The sequence below is a fragment of the Lynx rufus genome, unplaced genomic scaffold (assembly GCF_022079265.1).
Source record: "Lynx rufus isolate CCGP_SWC_20201006 ecotype Redwood Valley unplaced genomic scaffold, mLynRuf1.p SCAF_13, whole genome shotgun sequence".
NCBI classification, from domain to species: Eukaryota; Metazoa; Chordata; class Mammalia; order Carnivora; family Felidae; genus Lynx; species Lynx rufus.
In genome coordinates this window covers 24,140,316-24,156,178 of record NW_025814827.1, presented here as the reverse complement: position 1 = coordinate 24,156,178, position 15,863 = coordinate 24,140,316, and the positions used below count along the sequence as shown (strand labels likewise).

Below are 15,863 nucleotides of genomic sequence, written 5' to 3'. Positions count from 1 at the left end.
GTCTCTTATGGTTTGGCTCCCTCCCTCTCTAGCTTTTTTTTCCTTTCCCTCCCCCATGGTCTTCTGTTAAGTTTCTCAGGATCCACATAAGAGTGAAAACATATGGTATCTGTCTTTCTCCACGTGGATTCTTAAGTAGTCATTACAATTTCCCATTCAAATGTCCCTAACCTGCCCTCGAATAATCCAGACCCTCGATCTACCCCTACCATCAAAATGTTTTCAGACAGATAAACAGACTGCTAGATCTCACCATTTTTACCAGGGTTAATTCATATTCTCTTAACAGTGAACCAGAATCCTCATATTTATTCCTGACTGCTGAAGGCTAACACCACACATCCACTGTCAACTATAACCTAAGGAGTAACAGTGATAAGCACTGGGTTCAGAAGACCTGGATTCAAGTTCTGGTCTATCAATACCTTTGCACAGTGAGAAAGCCACTTAAACATCTGAGCCTGTTCCATCTAAATAGTAGGGGTCATGTTACTACTTCCCTTGGAGTGTTACTGCCAATTAACACATTTAAAAACATTTTATAAAGCCCCTACAAAACAGAATTTATTTTTATCAATTCCAATAAATTTATTTTGAGTACATCCCAAACTTTCCAAATACTGTGAAAGATTCAAAAACTGGCCCATATCTGCACCAGCCACAAAAGCCCAGAGTAAACCATTAATGTCATCTTTCTAACTCTGAATTCAAACCTATCTTATGGATGAATAAAAGAACCCTCATATTCAAAATCATTCACCAGTAACTGGAATAGGCTTGACCCTCCAATTTTAGTTCCCAAAAAATACTATTCTAGGAACTCTTCAATTATGGTTCTACAAGTGACAGATCATTTTAAATAACCTGCCCTCCAAATTGTCTTATCCACCTTGTTAAATTCAGTATTATTCTAGGCTAGCCAAACTATAATCTCATATCCTACATTTTTTCCCCAAAGTATCTGCCAATTCCTCTTCAAACTTATTTAATAAAAGTGACACATGATTAGCACAACATGAATGAAAAGGCTTAATTAAAAAAAAAGTTTTGATTATCTGCAAATGAATACATATGTTCTTTACAATTGTACTATCATACCATTCCTATTTATAGGAAATCATAGTGCAGGCAAGAAACTTCACATTAAAATATTTACATCATTTTCTGTCAGGCCGATTATCTTCATCACAGAAAACTTTCTAATAAAGACATATTTCTAAACATATACGTCATTACCAGAAAATTACAATTGTCACCATAGCACATATTTCAGAAGGGTTTGTGCATTTCACGATTGAAGACCACTCTGAGCTGCGAATGCCCAGTCTTAAAGTTACCTTACCTGCTGAAGGTGTTGCTCTTATTACTTCAACCCCTTCTGGGAGATCAAGAGGTTGGCTATACACCAGTCTAGAACTCAGAATAAGTTTACTAGCAGTTTGAAGATTGGCAATTGATGCAGAATGTGGCATGGGGCTCACACTAGGAGATGTTTCTGGAGAAGAGTCTACATTCTTCTGTCCAGGGACTGAAAGTAGACTCTCTGATGAAATACCTTCTGAAGCTTTAGCTTTGAAAATAAATTATGAAATATGTTACTATCATCACTATATACATTAGCGAGAATAATACGTTGTTATCATTTAAGAAACATGTTTTTTTTTTAAAGTGCTTTGGAGACAAGGCCAATTTTTAGACTTTTGCTCAGTTACCCTGACAGATTTTTAACTATTTTACTATCACCAACTCCATCACACAGACAGACTTAATCACATGTAAAAGCTAGAAAAAAACCTCAAGTTATCTAGTCCAATGTTTTCAACCTTTAAAAAATATCAAAAGCTTGAGGTGGAACTTATTAACCTGCAGATTCCTGGGCCTCACCACACAAAGAATGATTCAGTTGTTTTGGGGTAGACCACAAAAATCTGTATTAATAAGCATCCCAGGTGTTTCTGAAACATAGCATCATGAATCAAACTTTGAGAAATAACAAGGTATTACCTCACATAGTAGATGAAAGAACTTAGGTTTGGAGAGCATAATGACTTTCCTAAAGCCATATAATTAGCTAGGAGCAAAGAAGACACTAAAACACCAGCCTCTTGACTACCAAGTGTTGCAACAAGATGATTTCAGAAACAAACACAAAAAATAAAGTTCTAAGCAATTTTGAGACATTATTAGTTGACTAGCTTTGTAAGGGATATTGACCTTGATCTTCTTCCCAAGAGTTTCCAGCTTTTACATTAGAATGGAATATAAATCTCTAAGCAGATTCAGTTATCTGTGCTTCTGATACATGGGAGGGACACTCTGAATTGCATTTATTTACTTGTGTGCCTGTCTACTCCAATTAGACTATGACTTTATCAAGGGCAAGGATGATGCTTGCTTTGTATATTAATTGTAGATTAATAAGAGATGGTAAGTAATCCCCTTTTGCTTCTGGTGGATGGCAAATGTATCCATCTACTTTAGAATGGCAGACCACTAGATGAGAAATATAAAAACATTGTCCATAAAAGAGAATGAGACTACAAACTTGCATCAGTATTCAGCAGAAAAAAAAGCACTACTCCTAGCTCTACCACTAACTAGATATGTTTCCTCACACAAGGCACCTGACCATCTCTGGTTATTTTCTCATCTGCAAAATAAGGTTGAACTATATTATTCCTCTTCCTGTAAACCAGGCAATTTTCTAATGTGTATCTCATGCTAAGAAAGAAAATAAGAGCAAGAAAAAAAAACAAAGGCTGTAGAGCCAGAAAACCTGATTTTGAAACTTGGTCCTATGATAAGCTAGACGTGGGACTTGGTCAAGTTACTTAATATTATTCCATTACTACACTGGGGATAATATCTATCTCACACACATAAAGTATTTATCTATCTCAGTGCCTGGCACTTGAAAGGTAGTAAACCTGTTCCTTCCCCATCTAAATTTAAAGCCCATAATTTCATTCTCTGCCAGGATTTTCAACATACTGATATAGTCAAGTATAAGCTGTGAATGACAATATACACTATATTAAATCTCTTGTGAACATTAGAACCAAAAGATAGAAGATGCTTCTTGTCGTAGGTGAAGGGAGCATATTATTTGTTTGCCTCTACTGTAATCTTCTTATTTGTGACCTTCTACTACTATTAGAAACAGAGTAACCAAGCAACTCTATACTAGCCCTGGCTTTAGGGGAATAGCAGTGGGAACACTTCCCTCATAAGCAGTGGGGACAGAAGGTATCACATTCTTCCTGTCCTACCACAAGGATCTGTTACTACCTCTATTAATCTCTTCAGAACCATTCCTGGTTCTGTGTCCAACTCCAGTGTGTTAAAAATTCTCTTCCTGACAAGTTGGTTTAAGATCACTCTATTCTTCCATTTTTGTGAAACAATATGTAACACCAAGAATTAACTTCAGAACTTTCTTTTGAAAGAACTTTTGGATTCCTGCTGCCTCAAAATGATTAGGCTCAACTGGGCACAAGTAAAGTTTCTATCAAATCATTTGGCTTTTCTAACACTAGTTTATGGCCCAGTTAGAACAGCTATTTACAGTTACATGATAATGTGAATTACAAAGGGAATGAAAAAATATATATTAGTTGACTTGTATTTTAAACGTTTAATGTGTATAAAATCAGCTGAATAATATAACGACCAGAAAAAATAAAATCTTTTAAAAACTCTTAAGTATTCCAGGGGCGCCTGGGTGGCTCAGTCGGTTAAGTGTCCGACTTCGGCTCAGGTCACGATCTCGCAGTCTGTGAGTTCGAGCCCCGCGTCGGGCTCTGGGCTGACGGCTCAGAGCCTGGAGCCTGCTTCCAATTCTGTGTCTCCCTCTCTCTCTGCCCCTCCCCCGTTCATGCTCTGTCTCTCTCTGTCTCAAAAATAAATAAACGTTAAAAAAATTAAAAAAAAAAAAAAACTCTTAAGTATTCTGAGTTAACCAGTTTAAAGCAGCTACAGTTTGGTATGGCTATCTGTGCAGTTCATTTTAACAATGATCTCTCAAAAAGTAAAAGTTTGTTGTAAAAGAAAGATCCATGATCAATTTCTTTGCTTCATACTACAGATTTTCTAATATGCTATGAAATTAACATGAATGTGTACAGCAAAACCATGGCTAAAATAATGTATTGTTGGATTTCTTAACATTCTACACAGTTCTACTTATGAGCTTCAGATGTTCCATCATGTTTTTATAAATAGAAAATCTGCTTCTCAGAGTGATGCTAAAGCTAATGTATACTGTGTGTGTAGTGTGTACTAATCCACAGAAAAGCACAATATTAATTCTTTGGTAAAAACAGATTTATAGAAACAGTATCTAGAACAGTACCTAGAACAATTCAATAAATATTAACTGAAAAAAATAAATTGATCAAACTTTTTAAATAGATGTCTAACACACCCATGACTGGTTTGTTTTTATATTAACCTGTTTCATCAATTATGTATGATCTTGTAATTAAAATCTTGGCATATCCATACTTCAATCCAGCAACTCAATTTATAGCTCACTGGATCTTCATTTTAAAGAATTAATCAACCTAAAACATTCAGTAAAATGAATTCACTTCATATCATCTCTGCATACAATTATAATACAATTACTTACCTAAACATGCCTGTACAGATTTAAGATGAAGGTGCCACATATGGAGAATAGAGTAATTATTGCTGTCCTTTTCAATTACTACTAGAAAGAACTTTTCTGAAAACGGTGGTGGACGATACCCTATTGTTCAAAGGAAAAGTTTATTTAAGTTATTTTTCTATTGGGTTAAAAGAAAGATACTTTCTAAAAATATCTCTTGATATATATACAAGTTAGGAAGAAGATGGCAGAACGGATATTTAGGAGCAATTATATTTCATTTTTATGTCAAAAGTTAGGTAGCTGTCAAAGACTAATGAGGCTATGTCAAAAGTACACAAAAGCCAATATGAAGGTATACCTATTGGTCAAAGATGGACAACTTGAACATCAAAGAATAAGTGAATGTAATTTATTAGAACATATTGACTATAGAGAAAACCATGAGTTTATAAAAATACCAAAAGAGAAAGAAAGGGCACATAAGAGAAAAAGGAAAGGAAGGGCAAGAAAAAACAAAAGGAACGGAAGGAAGAGAAACGGGGGGAGAGGGGGAGGCAGAGAGAGGGAGGGAAGGAGAGAGAGAAAAGAAGAAAGACATAGAGCAAAAGGGGAAGAGAGTGTGCAAGAGCATAGTCAGCTTCACTCGATGCCCCTCACAGTAACTGGGGCATTAACTCCTTATTTGGAAAATTGAAGTAACATTTATCTTGATTTTCCTATATGAAAATAGCATTTAAAAAATTAAAAGTCATGGGGAGGGGCAGTAGTGGTGATATAGAAAAGACTGTTTAGAAATTTCATGCATTTTTTTACGATAAGGCATTGTGGAAGTAATTTTCCCTGTTGACAATTTTATTTTTCATATACGAAAATGAGATCTACACAGAACAAAAACTTTTTATATTTTTTCTTCTAATGTAGTTAACATATAATATTACATTAGTTTCAGGCGTACAATATACTGATTCAACAACGCTATATATACTCCGTGCTCATCAAAATAAGCATACTATTAATCCTTTTACCTATTTCACCAATCCTCCCACCTACCTCCTCTCTAGTAACCATCTATTTTCTATAGATAAGAGTTTGTTTTTTGGTTTGTCTCTTTTTTTCCCTTTGTTAGTTTGTTTCTTAAATTCCAGTTATGAGTGAAATCACATGTTATTTGTCTTTCTCTCACTGGCTTATTTCACTTAGCACCATACTTCCTAGTGCCAACCATATTGCTGGAAATAGCAAGATTTCATTCTTTTTCATGATTGAAAAATATTCTATTGTGTGTGTGTATGTATGTGTGTATGTATGTGTGTATATACATACATACACATACCACATCCTCTTTATCCACTCATCAATGGACATCTGTGTTGCTTCCATATTTTGGCTATTGTACATAATGCTGCGATAAACATAGGGGTGCATATATCCTTTTGAATCAGTGTTTTCATATTCTTTCTGTAAATACTCAGTAGTATGATTATTGCATCATAGGCTAGCTCTGTTTTTAATTTTTTGAGGAACTTTCATACTTTTTCCACAGTGGCTCTGCCAGTTTACATTCCCACTAACAATGCATGAGGGTTCCTTTTTCTCCACAACCTTGCCAACACTTGTTATTTCTTGTATTTTAGATTTTAGCCATTTTGACAGGTGTGAGGTGATATTATGGTTTTGATTTGCATTTCCTTGCTTATGAGTGATACTGAGCAAAAACTGTCTTTAAAAATGAAAACCCAGGGCGCCTGGGTGGCTCAGTCAGTTGAGCATCTGACTCTTGATTTTAGCTCAGGTCATGATCCCAGGGTTGTGGGACAGAGCCCTGTGTCAGGCTTCACACTAAGCGTAGAGCCTGGCTAAGATTCTCTCCCTTTCTTTCTCTCTCTCTCTCTCTCTAAAATAAAATAAAAAAGAAAGAAAGAAAATCCATAATGACAACTCACTGACATTCAATGACAACTCAACGAGCACTGCTAGAGCTCTAATTGTGGTCTCTAAATACCACACCTCATTAAAAAGAACAGTTTGGAGGGATGACTCCATTTTTGCAAAGGATATCTGTAACCTGAGCTTAGGATGACTTATGGTGCCTGAAAGAAAGTAAACTAGCAAGAACAATGAGATTGTGTCAAAAGGACTCAGGACAAACTTGGACCAACTTGAACCAAACAACATCATATTCATCAGTAATACCTGCTGATAACTTAGGCACAAACTCCTTCCTCTGAAGTTGCCAATTAAAGGGAAGGAGCTAAATACTTACCCTACATTTCCTAAAAATAACTCTGTATTTCAAAGTAACCAAATAGCTTCAGTTGATAAGGGAAAGCTTTTCTTTACAAATACTTTCCAGATAATAAATGAAAACTGGTAAGATTAGGAAAACATAACTTTGCAATCCTTAATGAAATAATGGAGTAAAAAACACTAATGGAAGAAACCATGATATAGTAGACAGGGTGTCTGGGTGGCTCAGTTGGCTGAATGTCCAACTTTTGCTTTTGGCTCAGGACATGATCTCACAGTTCATGGGATTGAGCCCTGCACTGGGCTCTGCATTGAGAGTACAGTGCATGCTTGGGAGACTTCTCCTTCTCTCGCTGCCTGCCCCTCCCCTGCTCGTTCAGGCACTCTCTCTCAAAATAAATAAATATACATTTTTTAAAAAGAAAAAGAGGGACACCTGGGTGGCTCAGTCGGTTGGGTGACCGACTTCGACTCAGGTCATGATCTCGCAGTTTGTGGGTTCGAGCCCCATGTCAGGCTCTGTGCTGAATGCTTGCTCAGAGCCTGGAGCCTGCTTAGGATTCAGTGTCTCCTTCTGTCTCTACCCCTCCCCCACTTGTGCTCTGTCTCACTTTGTCTCTCAAAAATAAATAAATGTAGGGGCGCCTGGGTGGCGCAGTCGGTTGAGCGTCCGACTTCAGCCAGGTCACGATCTCGCGGTCCGTGAGTTCGAGCCCCGCGTCGGGCTCTGGGCTGATGGCTCAGAGCCTGGAGCCTGTTTCCGATTCTGTGTCTCCCTCTCTCTCTGCCCCTCCCCCGTTCATGCTCTGTCTCTCTGTGTCCCAAAAAATAAATAAACGTTGAAAAAAAAAAAAATTAAAAAAAAAAAATAAATAAATAAATGTAAAAAGAAATTAAAAAAAAAAGAAAAAGAAACCATGATATAGCAGATTGCTGGCAAATATTACACTGGAATCACCTATCATGTGAATCTTCTGCATCTTAGCATCACTAAAAATGAGACATCCTAAGTGATGTTCTTTCTTATGTCCTTCTATAAAGGACACAGCTTCACCTAGGAAGTTGAACCTGAATCTAATCAAATCTACAGAGGTAATTTGTACTTTACAGGAGAAAGTTTGAATGACACCGCAAGTAACTACTTAGAGAAATTGCTATAAAATAACTTTCTCTACATCAAGTAGCATAATGAGAGTATAAATGGGGGGGGGTCACGTTAGTTTAAAAGACTCTCAAAAATGAAATACAATGTGTGAACTTTGTTTGGATACAGATCCAAACAAATTAAAAAATAAATTTTGACATTTTTGAGACAACTGAATCAAGTTAACATGGGCTAGGTATTACACAATTCTGAGGAATTTTGTTATTTATCAATGTGATAAAAGCACTCATGTAAGAAGGTCATTTTTAGAAATGCATATGGAAGTACACAGGAGTGAAACAATATGATGACTAGGTTTGTTTTAAAATGTTTCAAGGGGCACCTGGGTGGCTCAGTCCAAGTATCCAACTCTTGATTTCGGCTCAGGTCATGATCTCACGGTTTCTGAGTTCAAGCCCCATTGGGCTCTGCACTGACAGCAGGGAGCCTGCTAGGGATCCTCTCTCTCCATCTCTCCCTACCCCTCCTCTGCTTGTGCGCTCTCTCTCTCTCTCTCTCTCTCTCAAAACAAATAAATAAAACTTATAAAAATACAATAAAATAAAATATTCAGGAACAAAGGAAAAGAAAATAAGATAGGTAAAGCAAGTGCAACAAAATCTTAAAATCTTTAGACTATGCACTCTACTTTTGTCTGTAATAGGCATTTTTCTTAATTAAAAGAAATTAAATTTTAATTAAAACTTAGAAAGTACAAAATAAGGTAGGGGCAGGAAAAAAAGAAAGTCTACCTATTAAGTCTTTTAAGAAAATAGCTTCAAAATCAAGAAGAATGTCAAAGAAATTTTGTACAACATCTAAAGGAAAACCAAGAAAGGCATTGGGAAATCCTTTGGCATAATTTTGCAATGACATAAAGAAATGTCAAAAGAGGGAAATAAAATATTTTTAAATTTAACTCTTTCAATTAAAAATATTATAATAAAATACTTTCTATAAGCATTTTCTAGTAGACTGGCATGAATTTCTTGTTAGAAGTAGAACAATAAACAGTACCTAGGTCTGTTGGAAAGCATATAAAAGAGTTTAAATCTTTGTAAAGGTGAAATACTATGGAAAAGCACGTTTTAAATCTATAAAGCAGTAATTTTATGCCCTAGTGACAGTGAAATAAAACAATGTGACAACTAATAACTTTATCAAGAAGAAAAGTATTCAAATAAAAAGCAAAATACATAAAAGGAAAAAAATTACTAGTAAGCAGTGAAGATATGTTTAAGGTAAGCCTCATAGAAGATAAAAATTCATTCTCTTATTTTTCACTAAAGAAAAGGCACTTAACTGTATAAATTTGGTAGAAATACTGTACTGAAATATCTATATACACTTCTGTGATACAAGCTATACCAAGAAAATTAAATATGTCCATTTAGATACTTACAATCTATAACCAAATGAGATAAAACATCTGGAAACCTTTTGTAAACTAAAAGAATGTTCATCATATAAAATGCATTCTTAAAGTAGAATATGTCTTTCCTTCTTTCAAAAAGAAAGCATTCTATTTGTTCTATGTTCAAATACGTTCTACATTCAAAGAGAACATGACTGTTTTATAATTACAAAGTTCTGACTTTTAAAAGAAACATTTTAAACTAAATAATAAAGTTTCAACTAAACATCATATGGGGTCTATTCCTGAAAGCTCTTATGGAAAACTACTTTCTTCCGAAACACAAAAACAAATACAACACATCAGAGGGGGAAATTATGAGGTGGTACCTTTAATTCCCAGTGTATCTGAGGTTCCTGATATAGCATACAAAACAATGTCTTATATTCTATATTCATCAATGGTCTCTAGCAATTTATTGGGGACTTTTAAAAACTTACACTAAGGGGCTCCTGGGTGGCTCAGTCAGTTAAGGGTCCAAATTTGGCTCAGGTCGTGATCTCACCATTCGTGAGTTTGAGCCCTGCATCGGCCTGTATGCTGACAGATGAGAGCCTGGAGTCTGCTTCAGATTCTGTGTCTCCCTCTCTCTCTGCCCCTCCCCTGCTCATACTCTGTGTCTTTCTCTCTCTCAAAAATAAATAAACATTAAAAAATTAAAAAAAAATACTTACACTAAAATTAAATGGTTTGCTTAAGACACCACAGGGAACTTACTACCAATCAAAACAATTTACTTGTAGAATTGAACAATTAAAATTACTTTTTAAAACAGTTAAACTAGGTTTCATAACTAACATTTTCTTGGCAAAATCTAGGTCATTAATGAAACTATCTTTAAAAATGTAATTTTCACTCACATGCCTTCTTCACAAACAAGCAATTTTTACAGAATCACATGGTATTATTTACTAAAAATTATGAATGATGACTTTTGATATAAAGATCCACACTCAATATAAATTTGGAGATTTTTTTTAATATTAAGGTATCAAAGTCAAGACTATTTTTTAAAAGTACCTTGTGATGGCTGAAAAAATATTTCTGTTTCCTTTTTCTCCATATCTTCCTTATGCGGTTTGTATCCTATAATGAAGTCTTCTTGAAACACATGAAGCAACTGTGTATTTGAGCCACACTACAAATATAAAAAAAAAATGAAGTTTTATCATTGAAATTCCCTATCTTCCACCCCTCATCTCCTAAGAACACTAATGTATAAGAAATAAATCTAACAATTTCTATTCTTTATTAACTAATGAATTAGAAAGGAAAAAGCAACAGGAAAAAAATCATTAAATCACCTGGGCAGAGAAAATTGCTTTAAAAGATGCTACAGCCCATAGCAGAATTGAATAATAAAAAGAAATGAACAGATCTGCTTCTGAATACACATACACACACACACACACACACACACACACACACACACACACACACAACCATAAGTGATCTATACAATTGGGAACTCAAAAATATCAGGTCTTGTGACTGGCTGGAGAAGGCTATGCTGACTATGTAATAAGGTAACTGGTACAGGATTCACTTGGTTTTCCTAATTCCACTTGAGAACCCAAATAAATCCTCAAAGCATTCCCAGTCTGTCTAGAGGGAATTATGAGGGGCCCTATAACAGGCAGCTGAGTGACACATCTCTGGATTAATGTAGCTACATGTAGGTAACTAGGATTTCTAAAAGGAGGGATGACACATCACTGTGAGCTGCTACTGCTATGCTAAACGTGGTTTTGAACAATACAGAAAAAAAGATAAAAATAATCACAAATGGCTCCTTATAATCACAAAAGTGAGCTGAAATTCAAGGAAAGACTAAATCCAAACAAAATCTTATTATGGAAGTGTGTCAAGATAATTGGATGACTACGCCACAGATTTCAAGGAAGGAAGGAATCTTCCTTGTGGGCTAAATCTTACAGAATAAAGGAAATCAACCTCCTTGCAAAGTACACAGAAATAAAAGAACTGTAAGATTAGGCTGACCCACAGAATTTTTATGAAAGTTATATAGTATTTTTATGTCTCTCCAGATAGAAACCAAAAATCCCTTCACATTTATAATAAAAACAAAAGGTAACCGCCCCAAAGGAAAAAAAAAATAAATGAAAAGGGAAGGGTGACGTCTTCATGGATATAAAAATCATACAGCACATTGGGCCCACACCTAGAATGAGTTTGAAACTTTGTAATTTATAAGCCTAAGCCATTTATCAGTGCTTGCTGTTTACCAGCCATTGTGTTAAAGATAACCACAACTAGAGGGGAAAAAATCTTGAACAGGTATGAAGTAAAAAGCATAATGCTAAGTGAGAGTGGCCCCCGAAGAGAAGGAGCTAAAGTGGGAGATGACTTTAACACCCAGTCCTTTAAAAATTAAGACCTTTATGGGAATGAAGACAATCCACTCTTCTCCTATACCTCTATGGAGGAGAGAAAAAGGAAATCACAGGTTAAGGACCTCCTTGAAGGCATTAGTAATTTGAGTCTGGCAGCCACATTTCTGTTGCCAAGAGCTGGCATGATAGTTTCTCTTCATTGCTGGAAATTACTACATTTTCCCCAACAGAATACGCAAGGCATCATGGAAAAAATAACAACATAACTATATTTATTTTTAAATATGATTAGCTCATTCCTCATTTCCTTGTTTGAAAATATTGCTAACTTCCTCACCAAAAAAATCTTTTTTTTTTCCTATTTAGAATGAATATATTAGTTCTATCCCTTAGTCCATCAACATGATCCTGAAGAAACAAATATCCTAAGGGCTAGAAAGGAATTTACAAAGTGGCTGTAGGGAGAAGGGTTCTCCCTCTTTCCTAGATAGTAGCTGGGAAGAACAGTGACTACACAAAAGACTGTGATTAGAAAGTACATGTATACTTTCATCTGCATTCTACTGGATATAAAATATCTAACATTCAGCCTAACAAGGCCAACACTCTAAAGCTGAAACTATCAACTGAGCTGAAATGAGTAATAATACAAAGAGAAACCACTAACCAAGCTCCTATGCAGCTGTACTGTATTTTCCTTCATGGTTTCCCTCACTCAATCAAATGACCTTTAAATAGGAAATAGGGCTACAGGTACAATTCAACTGGAGAGTAATTCCTAAATCATTAGATTTTCATTATGGAAATCAAGAGAAGCTGGCTACATTTAGTACTAAACAAGAAAATTATTCTGAGAATGAAATAGATGCAAATAAAGCATTCTGGGATGAAGTATATTAATATCCCCAATTCACAAGCATGTTTTTACTTGGTTGGTTATTGCATCAAGTTCAATAATGCAGCCAGGTCGAGCAGTAGACTGTTGGCTCACAATATTAAACACTTCTCCAATAAGTTTCTGTAAACAAAAAACACAAAATGTTAATGATCAACAATGCATGAATCTGTCAATATGATATAGCATCTCAGACATTGAGGGATCCTCTATATATTCACTTACTGGCAATGGCAATTCATACATTCAAAGAAATATTTCAAACTTCTATATTCAATCTTATTCTCATGTTTAACATTAACAAACCAATTAGAAAAATCTATAGTGTTTACCTAAATAGTGCTTAACTTCAAGGCATCTAGTTCTTTCAACATGTCTCATTTTGCTGTCTTAAAGCTTCAAGACGGACATGGCTGAGGGTCTGGCCCAATGCCCATGTGTATGGTTTGCAGATCTGCAATACCATTTAAAGTCTGGGGGCGCCTGGGTGGCTCAGTAGGTTGAGCATCTGACTCTCAATTTTGACTCAGGTCATGATCCCAGGGTCACTGAATCAAGCCCCATGTCTGGCCCCACACTAGGCATGGAGACTGCATGGGATACTCTCCCTCTCCCTCTCTCTCTGCTCCTCCCCTGCTCTCTCTCAGTCTCTCTCTCGAAATAAATAAATATTTTTAAAAATTAGGAGCACCTGAATGGCTCAGTCGGTTCAGTGTCCGACTTTGGCTCAGATCATGATCTCAGTTTGTGAGTTCGAGCCCCACAACAGGCTCTCTGCTATCAGCACGGAACCTGCTTCTGATCCTCCATCCCCCCCTTCTGCCCCTCCCCTGCTTGTTCTCTCAAAATAAATAAATTTTTAAAAACTTAAAAAAATAAAAGTACAATTCTGCCAGTTAGAAGGTAAGGGCAATGGCTGAGAAGTGAGACTCTGCCTTGAGATGAGGATGTTCGAACTAACACAGGAAGCCTAACTTTGGACCCCCAAACTCCAAAACCCTTGTGCTGAAAAAAACAGTCCCTTTTCCCTTCTTCCAATCAAGCTTCTCTTGCATAAAAACCTTTCAGTAACTTCACCTGAAGCAGTTGCCTCACAAGGAACTGCCCAATCTCCTTAGTATCAATCACCTCTATTACTTCTTACCACCTCCAGGCCACGAAGAGGGGTTAGATCCCAGCTTAGCCTAGGGACATTTATACAAGATTGGCTCTGGGAAAACAGCACATACTCTGGAGCTGTAGGATCTTTCTTGTCAGCAGGATTCCAGAAACCATGTATGGGAACAGATTCTAGGGTTATTAGACCAAGGAGGACAAGATACGTGGTGGTTGGGTAGGGCTGAATTTATTGTTACAAGTACCTTCACCCAAGATTCAGTATTTAAAGTGTTAGCTCAGACACCTGCAAGTGGTGTTAACAGTCGGCTGGGTTTGTTCACTGAAATCTGGATGCCTACAGGTGGTGAGGTTAAAACATGGGAATATCTCTAATACACCATGAATCTTTGCTACTCAAGTGTGGTCAATGGACCAGCAACGATAGCAGCATCCAGAAGCTTTTTATAAATGCAACTCTCAGGCTCTGAAGTGAATATATCTGCATTTTAATCTCATGTACAATCTCTAGATGATTTGTGTACATGCTGAAGTTTAATAAATACTGATGTAAACTAACAGTTCTCAGCCTTGGCTGCACAATGAATCACCTGAAGAACTTTAACAACCATTGATACTTAGGTCCCACGCACACAGATTGATGTATTGGTCTAGGGTACAATCTGAGCATCAGGCATTTTATAAGCTCCTCAGGTGCTTCTGACATGCAGCCAAGGCTGTAATCCCCTGGTAGGGATACCCATTCCAGCAAAGGATTTGCCTTGCCTGCAAACAACTCTTCTCCTGGCACTATAACTAATGGCCTTAACAAATGCCTTATTTAACACTACAGGATCCTACCCCACCTCCAACAAAGGAACCCATTTTACGCAGAAGATAGAACCAGAATTAGGATAAAGTGAGTGAAAATACTCACCCTGGATACAAAATTTAAGATGGGGTGCCAAAAACTCAATAATCAAGATAAATAATATCTTAAATGATTTTTAAATCAAAATCAATGCAAAAAAATTCAAAATGAATCAAATATCAAAAATTTTTTTCAACATTTTTTATTTATTTTTGGGACAGAGAGAGACAGAGCATGAACGGGGGAGGGGCAGAGAGAGAGGGAGACACAGAATCGGAAACAGGCTCCAGGCTCTGAGCCATCAGCCCAGAGCCTGACGCGGCGCTCGAACTCACGGACCGCGAGATCGTGACCTGGCTGAAGTCGGACGCTCAACCGACTGCGCCACCCAGGCGCCCCTCAAGTATCAAAATTTTAAATACAGCATTCAATAGTGTCATGAGGTGTCTGACTGGCTCAGTCAGAAAAGCGTGCAACCATCTCTTGATCTTGGGGTCATGAGTTCATGCCCCACATTAGGTGTAGAGATTACTTAAAAAAAAAAAAAAAAAGTGTCTTGATGAGCCATATTAGAGCCTGAGATAAAAGCAAAACTTCACACACATGTTTTTATGTATTTTTTAAATGGTTAATTTTTTTCTAGAACATTAAGGTGGTTGAAAACTACTGAAAAGTAGGTACATTAAAATTCACATTATTTTAAATTTAAATTTATTTATCCCAAAAGAATATTATTTTATTTTCCTGGCTTTAATGGCAGCAAACTTATCAATTTTTTTAAAATCTACTTTTTGCTTATCTTGTTTTCAAAACAGACAACTTATTTGATAGTCTCTTGACCAAGAGACAATCTTCAATGATTTTTAATTAACTTCAACTTACTGAAACTTCTTTTGCAGGACAACTTTGTGACCAGTATTATTTTCTTTAAGTTCTCAAGTACATTTCCAAATGTGAGTAAGACTGCACTAAGCAAAATTTGTGAGTCAGTTTTAGAAGATCCAATCAACAATGTTGATTTTATATTATAAATTATGGACACTGCATGACACTTAAAACTATTTCAGACAAAATTTCCCTAAGTCTTAAACTATCAAAACATATATGAGCCAAGCATTTTGTAAACAAGATTATCTATATAATGTAACTTTTCTCCAGTTAAAACTTCAAGATCTAAAGCACTTCAGTTAATTTTCATACCTCCATTTTGAACGTGAAATTAGTATTTGCA

At 36.1% G+C, this 15,863-nt stretch overlaps 1 protein-coding gene across 2 annotated transcripts in view; it reads right to left on the bottom strand.

Annotated features, from left to right (window-relative positions):
• Positions 1-15,863, bottom strand: part of DMXL2 (Dmx like 2) — a 157,920-nt gene that overhangs the window by 47,962 nt on the left and 94,095 nt on the right. For both annotated transcript variants that reach the window (XM_047075109.1, XM_047075110.1), the window contains exons 14-17: positions 12,700-12,789; positions 10,438-10,555; positions 4,631-4,750; positions 1,343-1,570 (exon numbers count right to left, since the gene is read on the bottom strand). In XM_047075109.1, the coding sequence (XP_046931065.1) occupies positions 1,343-1,570; positions 4,631-4,750; positions 10,438-10,555; positions 12,700-12,789 (556 nt within the window). The remainder of the gene's footprint in view (positions 1-1,342; positions 1,571-4,630; positions 4,751-10,437; positions 10,556-12,699; positions 12,790-15,863) is intronic.